The sequence below is a fragment of the Nansenia antarctica genome, assembly GCF_963989245.1.
Source record: "Nansenia antarctica genome assembly, chromosome: 7".
Classification (NCBI taxonomy): Eukaryota; Metazoa; Chordata; class Actinopteri; order Argentiniformes; family Microstomatidae; genus Nansenia; species Nansenia antarctica.
Window position 1 is genome coordinate 57,066,280 of NC_137677.1, and position 19,986 is coordinate 57,086,265.

The 19,986-nt window shown below is 43.3% G+C and overlaps 1 protein-coding gene across 1 annotated transcript; it reads left to right on the forward strand.

Annotated features, from left to right (window-relative positions):
* Positions 1 to 1,141: 1,141 nt before the first annotated feature.
* Positions 1,142 to 16,811, forward strand: prpf40a (PRP40 pre-mRNA processing factor 40 homolog A; the record flags this gene model as incomplete). Its single annotated transcript, XM_080536954.1, has 21 exons — positions 1,142 to 1,213; positions 4,098 to 4,208; positions 4,327 to 4,447; positions 4,739 to 4,763; positions 4,985 to 5,203; positions 5,600 to 5,708; positions 7,815 to 7,879; positions 8,210 to 8,374; positions 9,999 to 10,107; positions 10,659 to 10,809; positions 11,138 to 11,271; positions 12,050 to 12,164; positions 12,406 to 12,497; positions 12,745 to 12,861; positions 13,361 to 13,498; positions 14,126 to 14,221; positions 14,331 to 14,417; positions 14,918 to 15,011; positions 15,112 to 15,173; positions 15,311 to 15,496; positions 16,170 to 16,811. 21 exons carry the CDS (start codon positions 1,142 to 1,144, stop codon positions 16,257 to 16,259), a joined length of 2,358 nt encoding a protein of 785 aa, XP_080393080.1. The 3' UTR covers positions 16,260 to 16,811.
* Positions 16,812 to 19,986: the final 3,175 nt, after the last annotated feature.

Genomic DNA, 19,986 nt, shown 5'->3' on the forward strand with positions numbered 1-19,986 from the left:
TTGTCAAGGCTCTTAGTAATAGCCTAATAACTAAATAGGGTCTCTTGTTCGACAGTGTCCCATCAGATAATAATGGCCCATGCCAAGCACCTCCTTTTCCTGGTGTCACTACCTCAGGGATGCCTCTGCCTTTTGTAAGTTGGTGTTGGAAAAGTGTTGTTGCATCACATCATGACATGGTTCACAATGCCAATGTGCAGCGAATCTTATAAGTTGTCTCTCTTCTTTTGTGTCTAGATGGGACCTCCTGGAATGCCGCCTCATTACCCACCGATGGGAATGCCCCCTATGGGGCAGAGGCCCCCCACCATGGCTCCTATGCCCCCGGGTATGATGCCGCACGGCATGATGCCACCTATGGGGGGGCCACCAATGGGACAGGTGAGAGCTTTCTATCACGCTCAGTGGTTATAAACTCCATTGTTAGAGGGCTGGTGTCTGAGCATGTTTTTGTTCCAGACCAGCATTAACTCACCTAATCACGTTTGATTAGTTGAATCAGGCGAATTAGAGCTCGATTTGAACACCAACATGCATACGTGTAACGTGAGCGCTACAGGAATTCTGATTGAGTTCTGATTGTGGTTTTAATATCGTGCTGCATGTACCATTACTGTCTTGGATTTTTAATTTTATGACCATTTTATCTGAGTGATGGTGTAGGAGAGAAATGGTGTGTTCCAATAGATTCTCTCCTGCCTTCCTTCTCAAAATGCATTCGATGAGAATATCTAAGGAGAGGGACATTGGGTCTTCTCCTTCAATGTGATTTGAGAAGGATGGAAGGACTGCAGATGTAAGGAATACAGTGGCCTATTGAGATCCCCACTCCCCAGCATTAGCTAAGACCCCAAAATACCTAAACATATTATCACCCTGGTAGCATTATGTGCCTCCATTATCCAAATTGAAAGGTGCGATGTGGGACGTGTTTGATCCAGCCAGCTGCCAGTGAAACGTGGGGGCTCAGGGAGGTGGTGAGGGGTTGTAGATCGGAGCGTCACGCTCTCTCACCTCTCCACGTCGTCTCTCACTGTCTATTAATACCCCACCCGTGCCCGCCATTGCCATGCCATGCGGGTGGGAAATTAGCGGGTCAGATGAATATTTAATGATGCTCTTTTATTAGATGCCAGGCATGATGCCACCCATGATGCCCGGGATGATGATGCCCCATCACATGCCAGCTGCAGCGATGCAGCCAACAGGACCGGTAAACTCGCCTCGCTCTTCTTCTTCTTCTTCTTCACACTTTTAAAAATAGAGCCCTTAAGCTGTCAGGAGTGACAACATTAACATACATAACACTACCAAGTGTAGGAACACGTACCCATTTAGACATAACAGCATAGAGGGATTTGAATATTCATTGTCACATTGAACAACTTGAAAATGCACTGTGTTTACCAACTCCATATTAGTCCATCTCTCTCCCATCTGTGTACTGATGGAACATATGCAGAATAGCATGTGCTGCTATCGCACATTGGTTGTTGATGTTTCCTCTTGTATTGCAAGATTAGAAATACCTATTATTATGTTTGATGTGTAGTGCATTACATAAAGAAGATTATATATTTTTTTAAATCTCTAGTCTACACATCAGAGTATAACAGAATCTGAAGAATAATGATTTCCAGTCTAAAAATAAAACACATTTAAACCTCACTTTAACATCTCATGTTAAATAGAGCATGATAATTGTACATTTCAGTTATCTAGATGGGCATGGCTGAGCGGGTTATGGAATTGTTAGCTACCTTTCAGTTTGATGTGCTACGCTTTCGACAGCAGCCATCTGCTTTCCCCAGTGCTCTCAAGAGCTGGCGCTGTCAGAAACTTTCCACCTGTCATCTCCCATGTGTCAAGGTCTGAGAGGTTTTGTCTTGATAGAAGCTTGAGGCTGCAGAGTTAAATGAAGAAACTATGCCATTTTGTATTAATCTGTCTTATCTTTTTTATTTATTTAAAAACTTCTAAATAACTTCTGTAATTGTCATACATGGCTATATTTTGAGATGTATTAATATAATTGTAATATGACTAAAAGTATATGGAATAGGAAATGGGTATGATTTAAGTTTGCTATAATGTTGAACATGTCAGTTGTGTTGACTAATGGAAATATCTCATCCACAGCCTGGAGTGGAATCTATTGGTAAGACTTAAAATAATCTATTTGTATATTACATTACTGATACAATGAGGTATTATTAAAATGATTGTATTTCTTCTAACTGGAATTTCTGCTCATTACAGCTGCCAGTGCACCTGGAACAGTTGTGAGTACAGCCTCTTTTAAAACGGAAAACTTACTTTATGTGAATTTGACACAAAATGGTCTGTTACTACTTTGATTTAAAGTTTGAAGATGTAGTGATATGTTTGCCGTTTGTGTTTTACACACTCAGTGTTTCCTCTATATGCATTTATTGGTGGCGGGCCGCCACGAAAGAATTTCCTCCGCCACCAAATGATTCAGACAGTCCACTTTGATTCAGGCTGCGCAGAAAGGCAGCGAGTTATTTTGACCGGAGAACAGAAAAAAAGCATGTGTCCCTGAACGCTCCGTCAATCACTGTGAGTAAACTGACTCTGAGAATGTCCTCACGTCACATTTTACCGTAATACCCTATATGTTGGTTGAAGTGCAACATCTCAGCTTTCAGGGACAGTTGGATTTTTTTCGATAGCACAAACCGTTTAGAAATTACGGTAATTACAATGTCGGGTGCGGATTTGTGCCGGCGGCGGTACATTCGGCGCAGAAGTGGTATCTATACCAGATAAATAATAACCATTTGCTTATGTAATTTTTCGTTTGTTTACATAGTCTGAAACTACAGATGGTAAGCTTTCAAATGATGCGTCATACATTGAAATCGAAAAAAAAATCAAGACGCCACGAGTATTTGAATGTTTGTTTGTATCAATGTTGAATGGTGACTGCTAAACGCTGCTAGCGGCTAACGTTCCGTTCTAAAACGAAAGTATTGTAACGTCCCCACAGTGGTTGAAATAATGACAGATAGCTTCTCTCATGTAATCTGTGCGTTTAATTGTAAACTATCTCATACACAACTTTCTTAGTTCACCCGAGCTCTCTCTCCCAACGGTCTCAATAACACACACAGCACCCGCCCCCCCCCCCCCCCCCCCCCCCCGTGACCTCCACCAATCACAGGGGTGCATTGGCACACAACACATAACATAACAGTAACAGTGCGAACATGAACATGAACGTAAGCATTAATGAACAGGGTTATTATGTTTGTGTTATACTAATAAATGTAGATCCACACAGGTATACAAACTGAGCTCCGTTTACTGTCAAGTGCCATTCATTCTGACAACACACACACACACAGTCGTAAAGCTCTAACAGAACGTGACGTCGTAAAGTGCAACAAAGTGCTGCAATGACATACTGTCGTACATAACAATATTGGTATTTGATCACCTTCTATATAAAATCACCTGCTCGGCTTTAATGACTTAACCGCTATTTAAGAAATTATATTTGTTTTCGCGTGCACGCGTTTTATGACGACCACTCCGCCACTAATGTGAAAAATCCTGGAGGAAACACTGACACTATTTTAAGAATGCATCCACTATGTAATAGTGGTGTAAATAGTCAATCAACACAGCTATATCTGCTGTTCTGCAGAGTACCACAAATGGTTCACCACAGGATGACCAACCAAAGAAGGTGAGAACACTTTGAATGCATCAGGCATACAGTATGTAAAGAACCTTGGCTGGTTTATAAAAGGCTAATGTTTCTCTGTCTTGCAGATATCTTCCTGAAAAGTCATTTTGTTATCCTGTTTTACGCTTTTAGCTTTATATGCTTTTTTTTTTAGTGACATTTTACAAAAATGTAATGCAGACTAGTTTGGAGTGCCTGCAAGGCGTTTTGGGCATATTTCTAGAATGAATGGGGCCCAAAATATGAGAATATATCCATATCAAAGGAAGCAAAATATAAAATAAAAACAAATGTGGGCTAATCAACCACTGCGAAGGTTAGGGCAAACCAGGAAAAAAGTGTTACGGTGGAACATCCCTTTAAAGTGAGGTATTGTCTTCCTCAGAAGTCTCTGTGGACAGAGCATAAGTCTCTGGATGGGAAGACCTACTTCTACAACACAGAGACTAAACAGTCCTCATGGGAGAAACCAGACGACCTGAAATCTCCTGCTGAGGTAAGGCCTCCCCATTACGTACGCACGCGTCGTGACCCATTACCATGAAATGATCCCCATAGCCACTGTCATTACATGTCCGCCATGCCGTGTGTATATACATTGTTTTCCCTTGCAGCAAATGTTGTCTAAGTGCCCGTGGAAGGAGTACAAGTCTGACACGGGAAAGCCGTACTACTACAACTCCCAGACTAAGGAGTCCCGGTGGACCAAGCCCAAAGAGCTGGAAGATCTGGAAGGTGAGCGAGTGCACTGCTGAGCCCCTTGTAACTGTGGAAACCTGACCGTCAGTTACTGACCGTCAGTTACTTACTAACCCGTTGCGCCAGTGTCAATTAGCAGTGGGTTATCACAGTGTTTCCCATACATAGACAAGACTGTGGCGGGACGCACTGTATCAATATCAATAGACACAATATGGTATTGAAATGTTTAGTCGTACATGCCTCTTTGTAGCACTATCCTATGAAATGTACTCTCAGAAGAACCCTTCCAGACATTTGAATTGACACGTCTCTCTTGTCTTTTAGCGATGATCAAAGCTGAGGAGAATGGGTAAGAGCTGCTTATTACCTACTCTACAGCAGCACACTTCCATTTGATTAACAACATGTAGAATCACTGATTTGTTCTTGAATGATCAAAGACATAATTTAAGCCAAGTATATTCATATTTATCAGATGACTGAATTGTTCTAGTCTGGTGTATGGAGGAGGAGTGCCTCTTCAATACTGTATGGTAGTCTGCTGTCACTTATACTGTAAACCAATTGCAGGACGGTAGAAGCTGCAGCTCCCGGCACCGCCCCCGTCCCCACTCTTCAGGTTGATCCTGCTGCTACCATGGCGACCATGATGGACATGGAGGCCATGGCGGCAACAGCTGTTGCCGAGGAACACCTGCAGGTGGCCATGCACCCTCACGTGGCCGAGGTCAGCATTGACGCACCCGTCAACTCCGTCGAGGACACGTCAGCCATGGAAGTCTCAGCCAGGTACTACAGACACCTACCCCTCAGAGACGGGTCCTCTGTAGACACAAACACACACACCCAACCCACTCTTCCTCTACCCCCAGAGACATGGCTACACTATGAGGCTACACACAGCCAGTCATCTACCCCCAGAGACATGCCTACACTATGAGGCTGACACACAGCCAGTCCTCTACCCCCAGAGACATGCCTACACTATGATGCTAGGCTACACACAGCCAGTCCTCTACCCCCAGTGCTCCACACCCAAGGGACGGCCGCCCAGAGGCTTGCCCCCCCATCAGCCTGCTCCCGAGCATGAAACCACTGACCTAATGAATACCTCAGCTACCCCTGACTGTGGATAAAACAGCATATCAGAACATTAGTTTAACTGTGTGTATTCCTTACCTGTAGTATTGTCGATGCCTCCAAGGAGGAAAGGCCGGAGTTGGCGAAGAAAACATACAAGTGGAACACAAAAGAGGAGGCCAAGCAGGCCTTCAAAGAGCTTCTGAAGGAGAAGGTGAGACTAATCCATTGTTGTATTGCCATTTAAGAGATTTGGGAATTATTATGTAGGCCTAGTGTAAGGAAAACAGACAATACCTGAATTATCTTTTTTTTTTTAATTGAAATTGGTTTAAAACACTAAACCATTGACTTGAGGATTCTATAACCCAAATTAGGGACTTGACATGTCCTGGGTAGTATTCCATCAACTTTGCGAAAGGAAAATCCAGGCTTATTTTGATACATTTTGTGAGACTATGGATTTTCCTTTAGCGATGTGCTCTGGAACCTGGGACTTGACCCTCAAAGACTCAAAGACTCAGAGACATGCGTAGGACTTGGTCCCATCTCATTAAAGATGTTTGTTCCCTCACCTCAGCACTGCACATTCCCTGTTGGTTAGGTTAGAGTTGTATTTAGTGATGGATTAGTGTTTAATGATTGGCATAGTCAGTGTAAACACAACACTCATGAAGGCAGAACAAGGTCATCAGGCGAGGCCATCCCTGAAGCCTATCATTTATCATGATTTAGCCAACAACAACAACTTATACTGTACGTCTAAAATGTCCTCCCACTGCTTTGATACAAGACGCCTTCAGCACTCAGTGATGCTACACTCTCCTCAACCCACTGTCCTCAAATCTTCTGACACTACACTGTCTTCAGCCCACTGTCCTCATACCTGACGCTACACTCTCCTCAACCTGACACTCCACTCTCCTCAACACACTGTCGTCATACCTGACATTTAACTCCCCAACCCACTGTGCTCAAACCGGCTGACCCTAGACTCTCTTCAACACACTGTCCTCAAACCTGCTGACACTACACTCTCCTCAGCCCACTGTCCTCATACATGCTGACAATAGACCAGTGTTTCCCATTAATAACCTAGACTGTAGCGGGCCCGCCATATCTAATTTGTCCCGCCATAGTTTCAGCACGAACCAAAAATACTTGAGATGGTCTGAGTTCCACCCACCACAGTCTCCCACAATCCTGTGGGAAACCCTGTAGACTCTCCTCCACCCACGGTCCTCAAACCTCCTCCTACCTGCTAACCATAGACTCTTCTCAGCCCACAGTCCTCCTCATGCCTGACAGTACACTCACTGTCCACCCTCATGCCTAAGGGCGGTTGTTTACCAATACGCGGCCCCTTCTTCTGAGTGTCTGCATTCTACTCTTAATCCATCCACATCATCATCACCATAAGCACTCTGGGGTCTTAGCATGACGGCTAAGCTGCTGCCGCACTCTGGCCTCATCTCCTGTTGCTGCGGATGCCTGCCTTGTGTTTCGAGCGAGATGGCTCAGCCGCGCTCCCACTGCTATATTTAGGCCTCCTTTTTAATTTGCTCGCGCACAAAGCTCTCCTCGGAGATTGCTCGCTATTTCCCTGCTCGATCTTAATGACTCTGTCTTTATGATTAGCGTTCTTGGAAGAAGGCAACAGGCCCCCTGGATTAAGACAGCAGGGCGGGAGCGGCACGCTTCATTGAGTTAGAATAACACGCGCGCACACACACACACACACCCACTTACACACACACACACACACACTTACACATACATACATGCATAACTGACAAGGCAGATGCAACAGCGAGAAATCTGTTGTTCATAATGGATGAAGGATTCGGCTCTCTCCCCTGGAGTTGAGGCTGAGGAAAGGGCACTTACATAAGCCCTCCTCAATGGCTGGCATTTCTTTGAATTATTGGTACTCTGCACTTCTTAACCATCTATTAGTAATTATGGACATGCTTCAACTTGATGTGGAAGAAGCCCCCCCCCCCCCCCCCGTCCCCCCCGTCTCGTGCACATTCATCTACTAGTCTGATGCAACACATGCATTGACTCAATACGTAATCCTTATGAAATCCTTATGATGAAATCTATACATAATGATGAGCCCAGCTTGTACAGATGGTTGTTCTATAAGGGGAACAAGGTAAGTATATGGTGCCTGTCATTTGTATCGACCTTAATTAATGCTTGTCCTCATTACGAATAGTTAATTATGAGGCCTTTGGTTGACGTTGTACAGATGGTTGTGAGTATAGGGTGCCCCATATTTGAATCTTAATGTTTGCTGATCCTGTTATGATTTCAGGGTGTTTCATCCAACGCGTCATGGGAGCAAGCCATGAAAATGATCATCAACGACCCACGCTACAGGTACACACTGCCAGTTTCACTGATGCTGATATCGCTGTTGAACATGCGAACACAAACAAATTCTGATTTCTGTATTGTTATGTATATTAACTCTATTCTTTAGATCATATGTTATTCTAATTCTACGGACAACCCGTATCTAATCAAATCGAAGACGGCTGAACCTGTGCCCAGAGCCCAATGCTCTCTGTTCTCCCTGAGGGGAGGGGGAGACAGATGCACAAAACTACATTTTGTTGTCTCAGTACTTCCGCTCTGTTCAATGACAATGACATGTATTGTTATCTGGTTCTTATCTAATCGGATGTTTTGTTTCTCTCTCGTTGGAAGCGCCCTGCCCAAGCTGAGTGAGAAAAAGCAGGCGTTTAATGCCTACAAGGTGCAGACGGAGAAGGAGGAGAAGGAGGAGGTCAGGATCAAGTACAAGGAGTCTAAAGAGACGTATCAGCGATTCCTGGAGAACCATGACAAAATGTCCTCGACCACCAGATACAAGTACGTTCAGTAGCCTGCCTTTGGGAAATGCAGTGGTTGTTTTTTTTAAGGGCATTTCTGCTTTATTGGGATAGACAGGAAGAATAGGTAAGGGACAGAGGAGGGATGACATGCAAAATATGTCGAGGGTCGGAATCAAACCAGAAATGATGGTTTTATGTAGGGATGCTCCGATTTATCGGCCACCGATTTAAATCGGCCGATTTCACTCCAAATGACTCGATCGGTGATCGGCAGAAATGGCAGATCGCAAAAACCGATCTTTTTTTTCTTTTTCTGGGGAAGACAGATAACTGAACAGAAAACATAGGAGGACGTAACAGTATGTAAACCATGAAGGCCACGTTTATGATGTCTTTTATACAGCCATATCGACTGACTTGGGCTTCAGGCCCTAACTGGGTGATAGGCCAGACTTTTACTATGCCATAAAAATGGGTCTGCGTTTGCTTGGTGCCTAATGGATCAAAACTTTTGTCTAAAAAGCAAAAAATATGTAGGCTATCCAGTCAGTAGGCCTACAGTTATGTATTTTTTTTAAAAATCGGTATCGGTATCGGTTGATCTTGAGGAAAAAAATCGGTGATCGGTATCGGCCCCAAAAATCCAGATCGGAGCATCCCTAGTTTTATGATATCCACTTGTTTTGTTGTTTGTGATGTGTTTCCTGTAGTTGTGAATATAGAGATAGTCGGTGACTCCAGACTTGACTAGAGAGAGCTGTAGGCTGTTTACCCCCTTTGAATAATGTTGACCTTTTTGTGCACCCCGTGAAGTGGTCATGCATGCCCTATATCCAGACATACCATACACATATTGTACATACTCCTCTCACTTTTGTAGTGTGCTTGGTAGATGATCATCAGCAGGGTTGGGGTCCAATTCCATTAAATTCAGCCAATTCAGGAAGAGATTTGAATTGACCATTTCAAAATGGAACAGCCCTGATCAGCAGATACTTTACGGTATATACACAGGCGGAAATAAAAAAAAGAAAAAGAGAAGTTTGCTCCCTTACATGTGAACCCCACCCCTTCACTCCTCTTTGGCTCTGTGGGTGTGTGTGGGTGTGAAAGTCACTGACACAGCCCGAGGGGGGACTGATCGACCGGTGACCTTGACAACCAGCCAGTTTATAGCCCGGCGCCTGTGTCAGGGTTGTCGTGGAGACTCTACACATGCTGCGCTGGCACAGTGGCATACTATGAGCAGCTGGAGGTGACTGCAGGGTCGTCTGGGAAGCTTTGGCACACACCCCTCCACATGTCATAGAGAGCACACTGGCTAATGCTGCTACTCGCCACTGTGTTCACTCACTCACTGTCAATATTTTTTTTATCCAACCAAATTAATATTTGTGTAAGTGATAGTTAAGTTAGTTTAAACGTTTTTCTTTTTGACGGGGGGGGGGGTTCTCTTGTACAATAAAACAAATTCACAAAGCTGCTCAAACCCTCATCAGCGCCTTGAACAGGGTGAGCAGGAGTGGTGGTTATTCTTTGATTGTGCAATGCTGCCCCTCTGAGGAACAGTGTGTCACTGCATTGTGTTGGGACTTGACTGTGCTGCTATCCAGTGCATTTCATATATTTCGTTACTGTGTGTGTGTGTGTGTGTGAACCAGGAAAGCAGAGCAGATGTTTGCAGAGCTGGACGTCTGGAGCTGTGTCCCAGAGAGAGACAGGCTTGAGATCTATGAAGACGTCCTCTTCTACCTGGCTAAGAAGGAGAAGGTTAGTATGTCTGTCTGACTTGTCAACCACCTACCTACCTGCCTGTCTGAATGGTCAACTACTGGTCTGTCTGACTTGTCAACCACCTACCTGTCTGTCTGAATGGTCAACTACTGGTCTGTCTGACTGGTCAACCACCTACCTGCCTGTCTGAATGATCAACTACTGGTCTGTCTGTCTGTCTGACTGGTCAACCACCTACATGCCTGTCTGAATGATCAACCAGCTGTCTGTCTGGGTGAATCTGAATGGTCAACCACCTGCCCATCTGTCTGACTGGTCAACCACCCGTCTGTCTGTCTGACTGGTCAACCACCTGTCTGTCTGTCTTGTCAATCGCCATAAAAGGCGATTGACAAGTCATGTTTATAAAAATCTCTTTGGCTTTCTTTAGACAAGTAAACTAGTTAGATTAAATGATCATCACTGTTTTTTGAACCCCCGACTGGCTGAAGAACAGAGGGGGGGTCACAGCTGTTTCTCTCTGTTAAAAGTAAATGGTAAAATGGACTGTTGGTGTCCCAAACTAACACATGTCTGTGTGAATCCAGGAACAAGCCAAGCAGCTCAGGAAGAGGAACTGGGAGGCGCTGAAGAACATTCTGGACAACATGGCCAACGTCACCTACCGCACCACCTGGTCCGAGGCCCAGCAGTACCTGCTGGACAACCCCACCTTCGCTGAAGACGAGGAGCTGCAGAGTAGGCTATGAACACACGTGCACAACACCACACTCACTCTCTTTCTCTCCTTTCTCCTTTCCTCTCATTTACTCAGGGATGTGTGTTCAGTTGATTAGCCAGAGAGCATGGCTGTTAGCGTGTGCGTCATTAGGGAATTAAGAACGCCGGGCACTCTGTGTGACTGTGAATGTGTGAAGGGGCTTAGGAAGTGACGTGAGAGAATTGAATAGACAGGAGAGTTGTGTGTGTGTGTGTGTGTGTGTGTGTGTGTGTGTGTGTGTGTGTGTGTGTGTGTGTGCGCGCAATTGACACCCTCTCTCTCTCTCTCTGTGCTGGTCTTGTTCAGACATGGACAAGGAGGACGCTCTGATCTGCTTCGAGGAGCACATCCGCGCCCTGGAGAAGGAGGAGGACGAGGAGAAGCAGAAGACTCTGTTGAGAGAGAGGAGGCGACAACGCAAGAACAGAGAGTCCTTCCAGGTGAGAGGATTAGGGGGGGGGTGGGGGGGACGCCTCCACCCTACCACACATAGGAACAATCCAAACATGAAGAACACATTACATTTACTTCACTTGAATGACTGAAACGAACAGCAACAGCTTGTGAGCTTAGAATTATAAGGTTCTATCTCCGTTTAGGGCAGTTCAGAGATATTGAGCGTCACATTTTTTACATTCTATTATGTTTTGGGAGATGGAACCTTTTTATTTTATGAATTACTAACTCAGAAATGTCAACATTTTAAAAATAACACCACACAGGCATTAATAAACACCTAATGGATCAGATTATGTAAAAAACTTAATTTTGACAAAAATGGAGATAGAACCTTATAATTCTAACGTCACGAGCTGTTGTTGTCACTGTGTCGTTGTATATGAGACATGGTGTGTTTAGGTGTTTAAAGTCCCTCGTTTGTGATGATAAATAACTTATTTTCTGTTTCACGCAACCCTATCAGATACATAAAATAGGAAAGAAAGGGTGTCGAGAGAAATGTATCAACATCATTTGTACATTAGAAATAAAAAAAACATAAAATAGGAAAGAAAGGGTGTCGAGAGAAATGTATCAACATCATTTGTACATTAGAAATAAAAAAAATACAAAAACACGAAAAAATATACAAACACACTGCACTGCTGTTGTACAGATCAAGGTCAGTGATTGGATGTTAGTGTAGCCTTCTGGGGAGGTGACATTGATCCTGTCAGTGCCTTAGCTGTACTCATCTCCTGTTGGTTTTTTCTACCACAGAAATTTCTGGATGAGCTCCACGACCACGGGCAGCTCCACTCCATGTCGGCCTGGATGGAGATGTACCCCACCGTCAGCTCCGACATCCGCTTCGCCAACATGCTGGGCCAGCCAAGTAGGACCCACTGTTAAACACCACACACACACCACAGTGCACATATACACACATGCGCACATACACTGTCTTACACACACACACACACACACACACACACTCTGTCTCTCATGCACCCGCACAGGTACCAAGATATGCACACACACACTTCAGCGTGTGGTCTTCTGTCAAGATTCTCATGTGTTGCAAGGACACATATTGAATAACTTGTGCATGTTAGTTTATGGTGTCTATTCTGCAGGCTCGACTCCCCTCGACCTGTTCAAGTTCTACGTAGAAGACCTGAAAGCTCGCTATCACGATGAGAAGAGGATCATCAAGGACATCCTGAAGGTGAGAAGTCAGCTCCTCCTGTGTGTTACTGCCATTGAGAACCCCATCACATCTGCCTTTTGATAGACTGCACAGTGAATTCGCTTATCAGCTTACTGGAATGTGTTGTGTAACCACTCCTCTATATTTGTCTATTAGTGGTTACTATTATAGTGTATATATAACGTTTTTATATATAAAGTATTTTTATTTATTTTTTCTGTCTGATCAAAATGACTGAGTTCAGTTTATTCACTCACTCACTCAGGACAAAAGCTTCTTGGTCGAGGTCAACACAGGGTTCGAAGACTTTGGCTCAGTCATCAGCTCAGACAAGAGAGCCACCACACTGGATGCAGGCAACATCAAACTGGCCTTCAACAGCGTAAGTTCTAAAGAACCTGCTAGGCTTCCTCTAAACCAGCGATCCTACAGGTTATCCCAGCTCAGCACGCAGCTATGATCAGTGGAAACAGGATGCACCTGAGCTCAATTTTGAGTGTCATAGCAAAGGGAGTGGATACTTATGTACATGTGATATTTGAGTTTTTTATGTTTAATACATTTGCAAAGATAAAAAAAAAAAAACGTAATCACTTTGTCATTATGGGGTATTGCGTGTCGAATTTTGAGAAACCATTTTGGAATAAGGCTGTAACATAACAAAATGTGGAAAAAGTGAAGGGGTGTGAATACTTTCCGGATGCACTGTATGCAAATACTTAAAAATAGTAAATAGTGTCTTGTTTTTTTGTTTTTGTTTGTTTTTAAAAATAAAACGAGTCTCGGCTATATTGCTTTCTTCAGGCTCTACAGTGATGTTGCCATTTATAACCACACCATGACCTTTGACCTCTCTCCCATCGTCCCTTTGTGACCTGTAGTTACTGGAGAAGGCTGAGGCCAGAGAGAGGGAGCGGGAGAAGGAGGAGGCCAGGAAGATGAAGAGGAAAGAGGCAGTCTTCAAGAGCATGTTGAAGCAGGCCACCCCACCACTTGAGCCAGAGGCCACGTGGGAAAGTGTATGTATATACTTATTGTTACTGTTCATACACCTGGATTATAAGTGTGTTGGCTTCATAATAACTACTTCATGGGCTGGTTTCACAGACAAGGCTTAAGCCTAGTCCAGGATTAAATCACACTTACAGTGGAAAATCTCCATAGAGGATGCTTTTTAGTCTAGGATTAGTCTTAGGCCCGATCCCGATTCCCTTTTCTACCCCTACGGCTCTTTTTGGAGTGCCAATCACTTTGGAGCCAAGGCCTCCAAACAGAGCACAAACCGTAGTCGTTGACATCTTTCCCTATGAAATGGGACAACCCTTCAAGACCCTGATACGACTTGCGATTCATTCACAACTTGATTCAACTTCATCAATCGATCAAACAAGTCATCAAATGAAAAAGAACAATGCGTCATTATCAGACCATGACAGAATAACGGTGCTCTGTAGGCTATTAACCTGTGCTCCATGAAACCTGCCCTATAAACAGTAACAATTAGCAATGGCATACTCAATTATTCCAATGCACTTTAATTGTTGTTTATGAAAACACATATCATAATAATCAAATCGAGATGAAATGAAAGTGTTCTTATAATTCTGTGATCAAACTCTCATTCATATTCTATGTGTTCCTGTCAGGTTCGAGAGAGGTTCCTGAAAGAATCCGCCTTTGAAGACGTGAACCTCGAGTCGGAGAGAAAGCGCATATTCAAAGATTTCATGCACGTCTTGGAGGTAATGATTGTCATTCTACTCTGACCTCTCTGACAGCCTGTAAGATGTCCTGAGCAATCATAAAACACTGTAGTGTACACCTCTCTGATGAAGTCTCCCATCTCAACAGCACGAGTGCCAGCATCACCACTCCAAGACCAAGAAACACTCCAAGAAGTCCAAGAAGCACCACAGAAAGCGCTCCCGCTCTCGATCGGTCAGTAGAACCCCGGCAGTACCGCGGCAGAAGCCATGTTTGTCTCCCACTCTAAGACACACCCCTCAACATCCACTCTCCTGATCTCCAGACACACACACACACCCCTCAATATCCACTCTAACCTCCACACACCCCTCAATATCCACTCTAACCTCCACACACCCCTCACCATCCTCTCTAACCTCCACACACCCCTCACCATCCTCTCTACTAACCTCCACACACCCCTCACCATCCTCTCTAACCTCCACACACCCCTCACCATCCTCTCTACTAACCTCCACACACCCCTCACCATCCTCTCTAACCTCCACACACCCCTCACCATCCTCTCTAACCTCCACACACACCCCTCACCATCCTCTCTACTAACCTCCACACACCCCTCAACATCCACTCTACTAACCTCCACACACCCCTCACCATCCTCTCTACTAACCTCCACACACACCCCTCAACATCCACTGTGACCCCTCAACATCCACTCCTCTCCTCAGGGCTCTGAGTCAGAAGAAGAGGACTACCATAACAAGAAGAAGAAACGCTCCCAGTCCAAATCCCCGTCTGAGCATTCCTCCAGTGGAGAATCCGGTCAGTGCTTTTTCACATCTTTTTAAAATGTAAAAAGGAAGAAACACTGTTGTTGTTGTTGTTAGCTCATAGACTGATGTTCTGTTCCCTTGGTGACCAGAGAGGAGCTATAAGAAGACAAAGAAGCACAAGAAGAAGGGCAAGAAGAGGCGTCATAAGTCGGTACGTTGTGAGGAGGACCATAGTTCTAGACTGGCACGTGTTCCCAGTACACTATTGTATTTGTAGGAAGACTGTCTGCCCCTCACGCAGGGAAGTATTTGGAGCAGTCTGCTCACTCTCTTGACCCTGCCTTTCAGGGATCTGAATCGGACGTGGAGAAGAAAGGCCGAGAGAGGGGAGGCGGAGGCGGAGGTGGAGGCGGAGGCGGAGACGGGAAGCGTGAGAAGGAACAGGAGAAAGATAAGGAGAACGACAAGTCCCGGGGGAAGGCTCGCTCGGAATCCAAGCAGAAGTCCCCTAAAAGGAAACCTACCAAGGAGGAGGTGAGACCCTGAACTCTGGACTGAACTGGTTAAAGGTAGACCGAGATGCCACGTCACAGCAAAGGGAGCGCGGCGACTCTGCCGGAGACGTTCAAAAACAGAGATGCAACAGACAGATAACTAGAGCGCTTTGTGACAGCGAAAATCCAAATCCACAGTCTAACTTTAACATTACCTGAATGCTGAAGTAGAGTTAAGTTTGACCGTTCTAGAACACTTTAGATTGATTACGTTTGACCGTTCTAGAACACTTTAAATTGATAAGTTTGACCGTTCTAGAACACTTTAGATTGATGCTTTGTTGTTGATGTCTCGTGCGTTCAGGAAGTCCACCAGAGTAACTGAGTCGCACGGGCCCTGGGTCACGGTGGAATGTTGAGGAATCCATGTTGGGATGTTCCCCCAGGCTCACCCCCTTCAGTTCACTTTCACTCCACAAATCTCCGGTAGTGAAGTTTTTTTAAGAAACTGAAGTTGGAGGAAAAACAAGTCATTTTAAAGTGATTTTCATATCCCATGCTAGTCGGTAACTTCGTTTTGTCTAACATTAGTGCTGTCGAAAAATGTATCTATTTTCTAGGCTGGCATGGCCAGACTTCACGTCATACTTTGTTGTTGTAAAATTAATAAAGTGGTAAAATGTTGATCTCCGTGTTGGTCTTCTCCTATCAAGGGAGGCTGGGACACCTCTGGTAGTGAGTTGAGTGAAGGAGAGCTGGAGAAGAGGAGAAGGACTCTTCTGGAGCAGTTGGACGCACCTTGATTCCGTGTCTGTCTGTCTACGCACTCAATCCAACCTGCATTCCCCACTGTTCAACATGCTTGTTCAACTGCACGTGGGCTACTACCATGGTTTTTTTATATAAGGGAAATGTGACACACTGAGTAGAATGCTGGGTAAATACATGCTGTTCCCTTTAGAGGATGGAAAGTGCTCGCGTGTTTAGTTGCCTCTGATTACTTTATCAGTAATACAGTGTCTGGTGACACACATCAAACAACCCTTCTGTTGACTTTATGATGCAGTCTTAGCAAAGTTTTTTTTTTTAAGTCTGTTGTAGTTATACATGTTTTTCTTTGCTTAAACATTTGATATGGAAATTGATTAAAAGCTTAGATACCATGCTACTTACTGTGACTTTGCCTTGAGTTTTCAGTACACTTTCTTAGATTTACACACTGTAACTGTAAGATTGATTCCAAAAGGATTGGTAAATGTGTCTGATGTATGACTTCTTGAAAGTAATGTTAACAGATTGATTCATTGGAGGAATTGTGAATAAAAGACAATTTGCATTGATGTGTTCTCCCTCTACCAACAAGTGTTTGATTTGAATACATATTGCTCATATTCTGATCCTCTTTTATAAGTGCCACATCTCCGACATGAATAATTCACTTCGCTGTGTGAGTGAAACGCAAGGACGGGTAATGATTACTCACAGGGTTTATGGACACAAATTAATAGCACAACAGACTTCTGCTGGGGTAATTTTAAATCAATGAGGCAGATTCGATTGTGGAACAGAGCAGGACATTATAAGGGAGTAAATTGGAAGTAATTTTTTTAAATAAAGACAAATACAATATATGTGTAAATAGTTTATTTCATCATATTCATCGAGGACCATCTAACAAAAGAAAAGTTATTTCAAAGTATTTCGTAATAAGCACGCAATGCCTAAAATATATTTCTGATGAAAAACAACAAAAACATGCCAGTATTATCCAGTCTACAGAATGAAGCTGATGCAAAGTGAAGGTCACACAGGACGTACAGAGATGAGTGGTTGCACATGCTACAAGGTACATATTCATGACACACTTTGATCCAGAGATTAGAGGGGTATAGCACAAAGGAGTACTCACTGGCCAGCCGACAGTGGTAAACATTCAGATAGCCCATTGTAAATGTCAGTTTAATCATGTCCAGTTTCAAGTCCATATTTTTGTCACAGGCTCATTAAGATGAGGATACAGTGGGCTATAACTGAATGTTTAGGAAAGCTAGCTGTCCCCCTCATTGATATAGCTTTGTGGTATACCTCGAACAAGACGCTTCACTGACACTCAATGACCTAATGCCTTTTACTGTCAGGCAAAGGTGACAATCGGGACATTCTGCTTACTGTAGCGCACAAGATCCTTTCTGTTAGCCAGATAAGCCAAATTCATGTTTTCGGCTTAATTAAATATACAAAATGGAGAAAAAACATAACTATAAGTTAAAATAACATTCAATTTGTATAGCACAGGGCGTTGCAAACTTTGTTTAAACAATATGTACAATATTAACCTTCCGGTAATGAGTGGATTAAGAAGTAAAAAAAAAAATCTTTTTTGTAGCAAAATATCTGTACATTTACAAAACTTTTTTTTTTTTTGCGTTGTGTACTTTTGTTTTTCGTCTCGCCGTTTTTAATATGACTAGATACTGTCAAAAAAAACAACTGGCACTCACTTCAGTGGGTCACATGAGCAAAACTGAGTGGACAGTTTTCAGTGGTTAAATACTATACATTAAACTTACAATAAGGAGTGAGTAGACACCGCTGCCTAGATTCATTTGCCAATAGCAGTTTTCAGAGTTTAAAAACTAACACACTTGGAATCCAGTTTTCATGTCACGGTCTTCAAGTATCCTAAAGTGCCTTTCATGCAGTCTTTACACTTGACTGGAAGTGTACCTGCTGTTTCTGGAAGTCAGAAAGCCTTTTTTTTCTCGCATCTTTCCATTTCGCTTACGAGATACTTTTTCTCTCCCAAAGCCCCACCGACTGCTACAGCATTGCATGTGAATGGCACTTGAGGTCTACTTGAGCAGACAATGTAGTTCTACATAGAGCTCATTTACGGCTTGGTCCACTAACCATGATAACACTGTATGTTGAGATGTTAACACCCTAGTATGGCGGCCTAGCTACACATTTCACATTAGCCTGACCTCTTCTTGAGTCACCCCTCTGTTCATGCACTGTCTTTGATATGATTTCACTAATCGTGGTCATAACTGTTGTGTACACAAGTCTACCTCATAGTTAATTAAGTAGTTTTATTGAGAAATTAGTCTTGATCACTGCTTTATATGTATCTAGGTTAAAGGGGAAAGATATATAGTCATGTGAAAAAGATAGCACAACCCATGAAAACCTTTGTCTTTTTCAAAATATTTCAACATATGGACATTTGATCTTCATTTCAACAACATTGAGAGATGGAGGTAATAACTAAACAAATAAAACTGAAAAGAAAATATTTTTAAAATGATTTGTGAAATGTAATTAATACAAATGCAATTTTCTTAGGTTAGGACACCCCCAAATGTGTTACTACTTAAAACAGCTAAAATTAGACCCAACTGCACCACATCACGTGCAAAACATTTAAAACAACTGCCAACATAGCCATCCGGCCATCAGGCCATCCTAGCAAGTTCAGCCCAAGAACAGACCGCAAGATAAATAAGAGTTAAAAAAAGACTTAAATAAGTCTTCAACAATCCTAAAATGTCATCACCTCCAGGCAGCTCTTGCCACAATTGATGTCAAAGTACGTGCATCTACCACCAGAAAGAGACTGCACACGTTTGATTTTCATGGGAGGTGTGCAAGGAGGAAACCCTTGCTGTAAAAAAAACACAAAAAACCCCACAAGGGCAAGACTAATGTTTGCCAGAGAACACCTAGACAAACACCAGGACTTCTGGAACAATGTGCTTTGGACAGATTAATCCAAAGTTGAATGAATTGGGCACTGTAACAGAAAACATGTTTGGCGCAAACCAAAGACAGCATTTGAGCACAAGAACCACATACCAACTGTGTAGCATGAGGGTGTAAATGTCATGGTTTAGTCCTGCTGTACTGCACCAGCTCATAGAATCACTAAGAATTCTTTATTGTATCCGAGGGTGCTTGAGGAACATGTGAGACCATCTGTCCAAAATGTTGTTGTAAAAGTTGTAGCAGATGTAGACCATGCAACATGACAATAACCCAACACATCCCAGTAAATCCACTAAGGAATGGCAAGGACAAGAAAGAAATGGAAATTTCTGAAATGGCCATGCCACAGCCCAGATCTCAATACTATTACGATATTGTGGGCTGATTTGAAACAGGCTGTGCATGCAAGACACCCCTCAAACAGCTGAAAGAATTAATGGAGGAGTGGGAAAAACGTTCCCCCAGTCGGTGTCAGAGACTGGTAGACAGTTGTAGGAAATGTCTAATTGATGTTATTTCAGCCAAAGGGGGCAATACCAGCTATTAGGGCATAGGGTGTCCTAACATTGTCCTCAGTAGGAATTGCCATCTTTGTTCATTTGTTAAATAAATGACAACAAATGTACATTTTCATTGGTTTTGACTCAATTCAATTACATCACCTTTATCTATAGATATTGTTTGAAAGAAGACCAAATAGATATGTCCATGTTAATTTTCTTTTTTAAAACGAAACAAAATATTTTATGGTGTCCTCATTTTTCA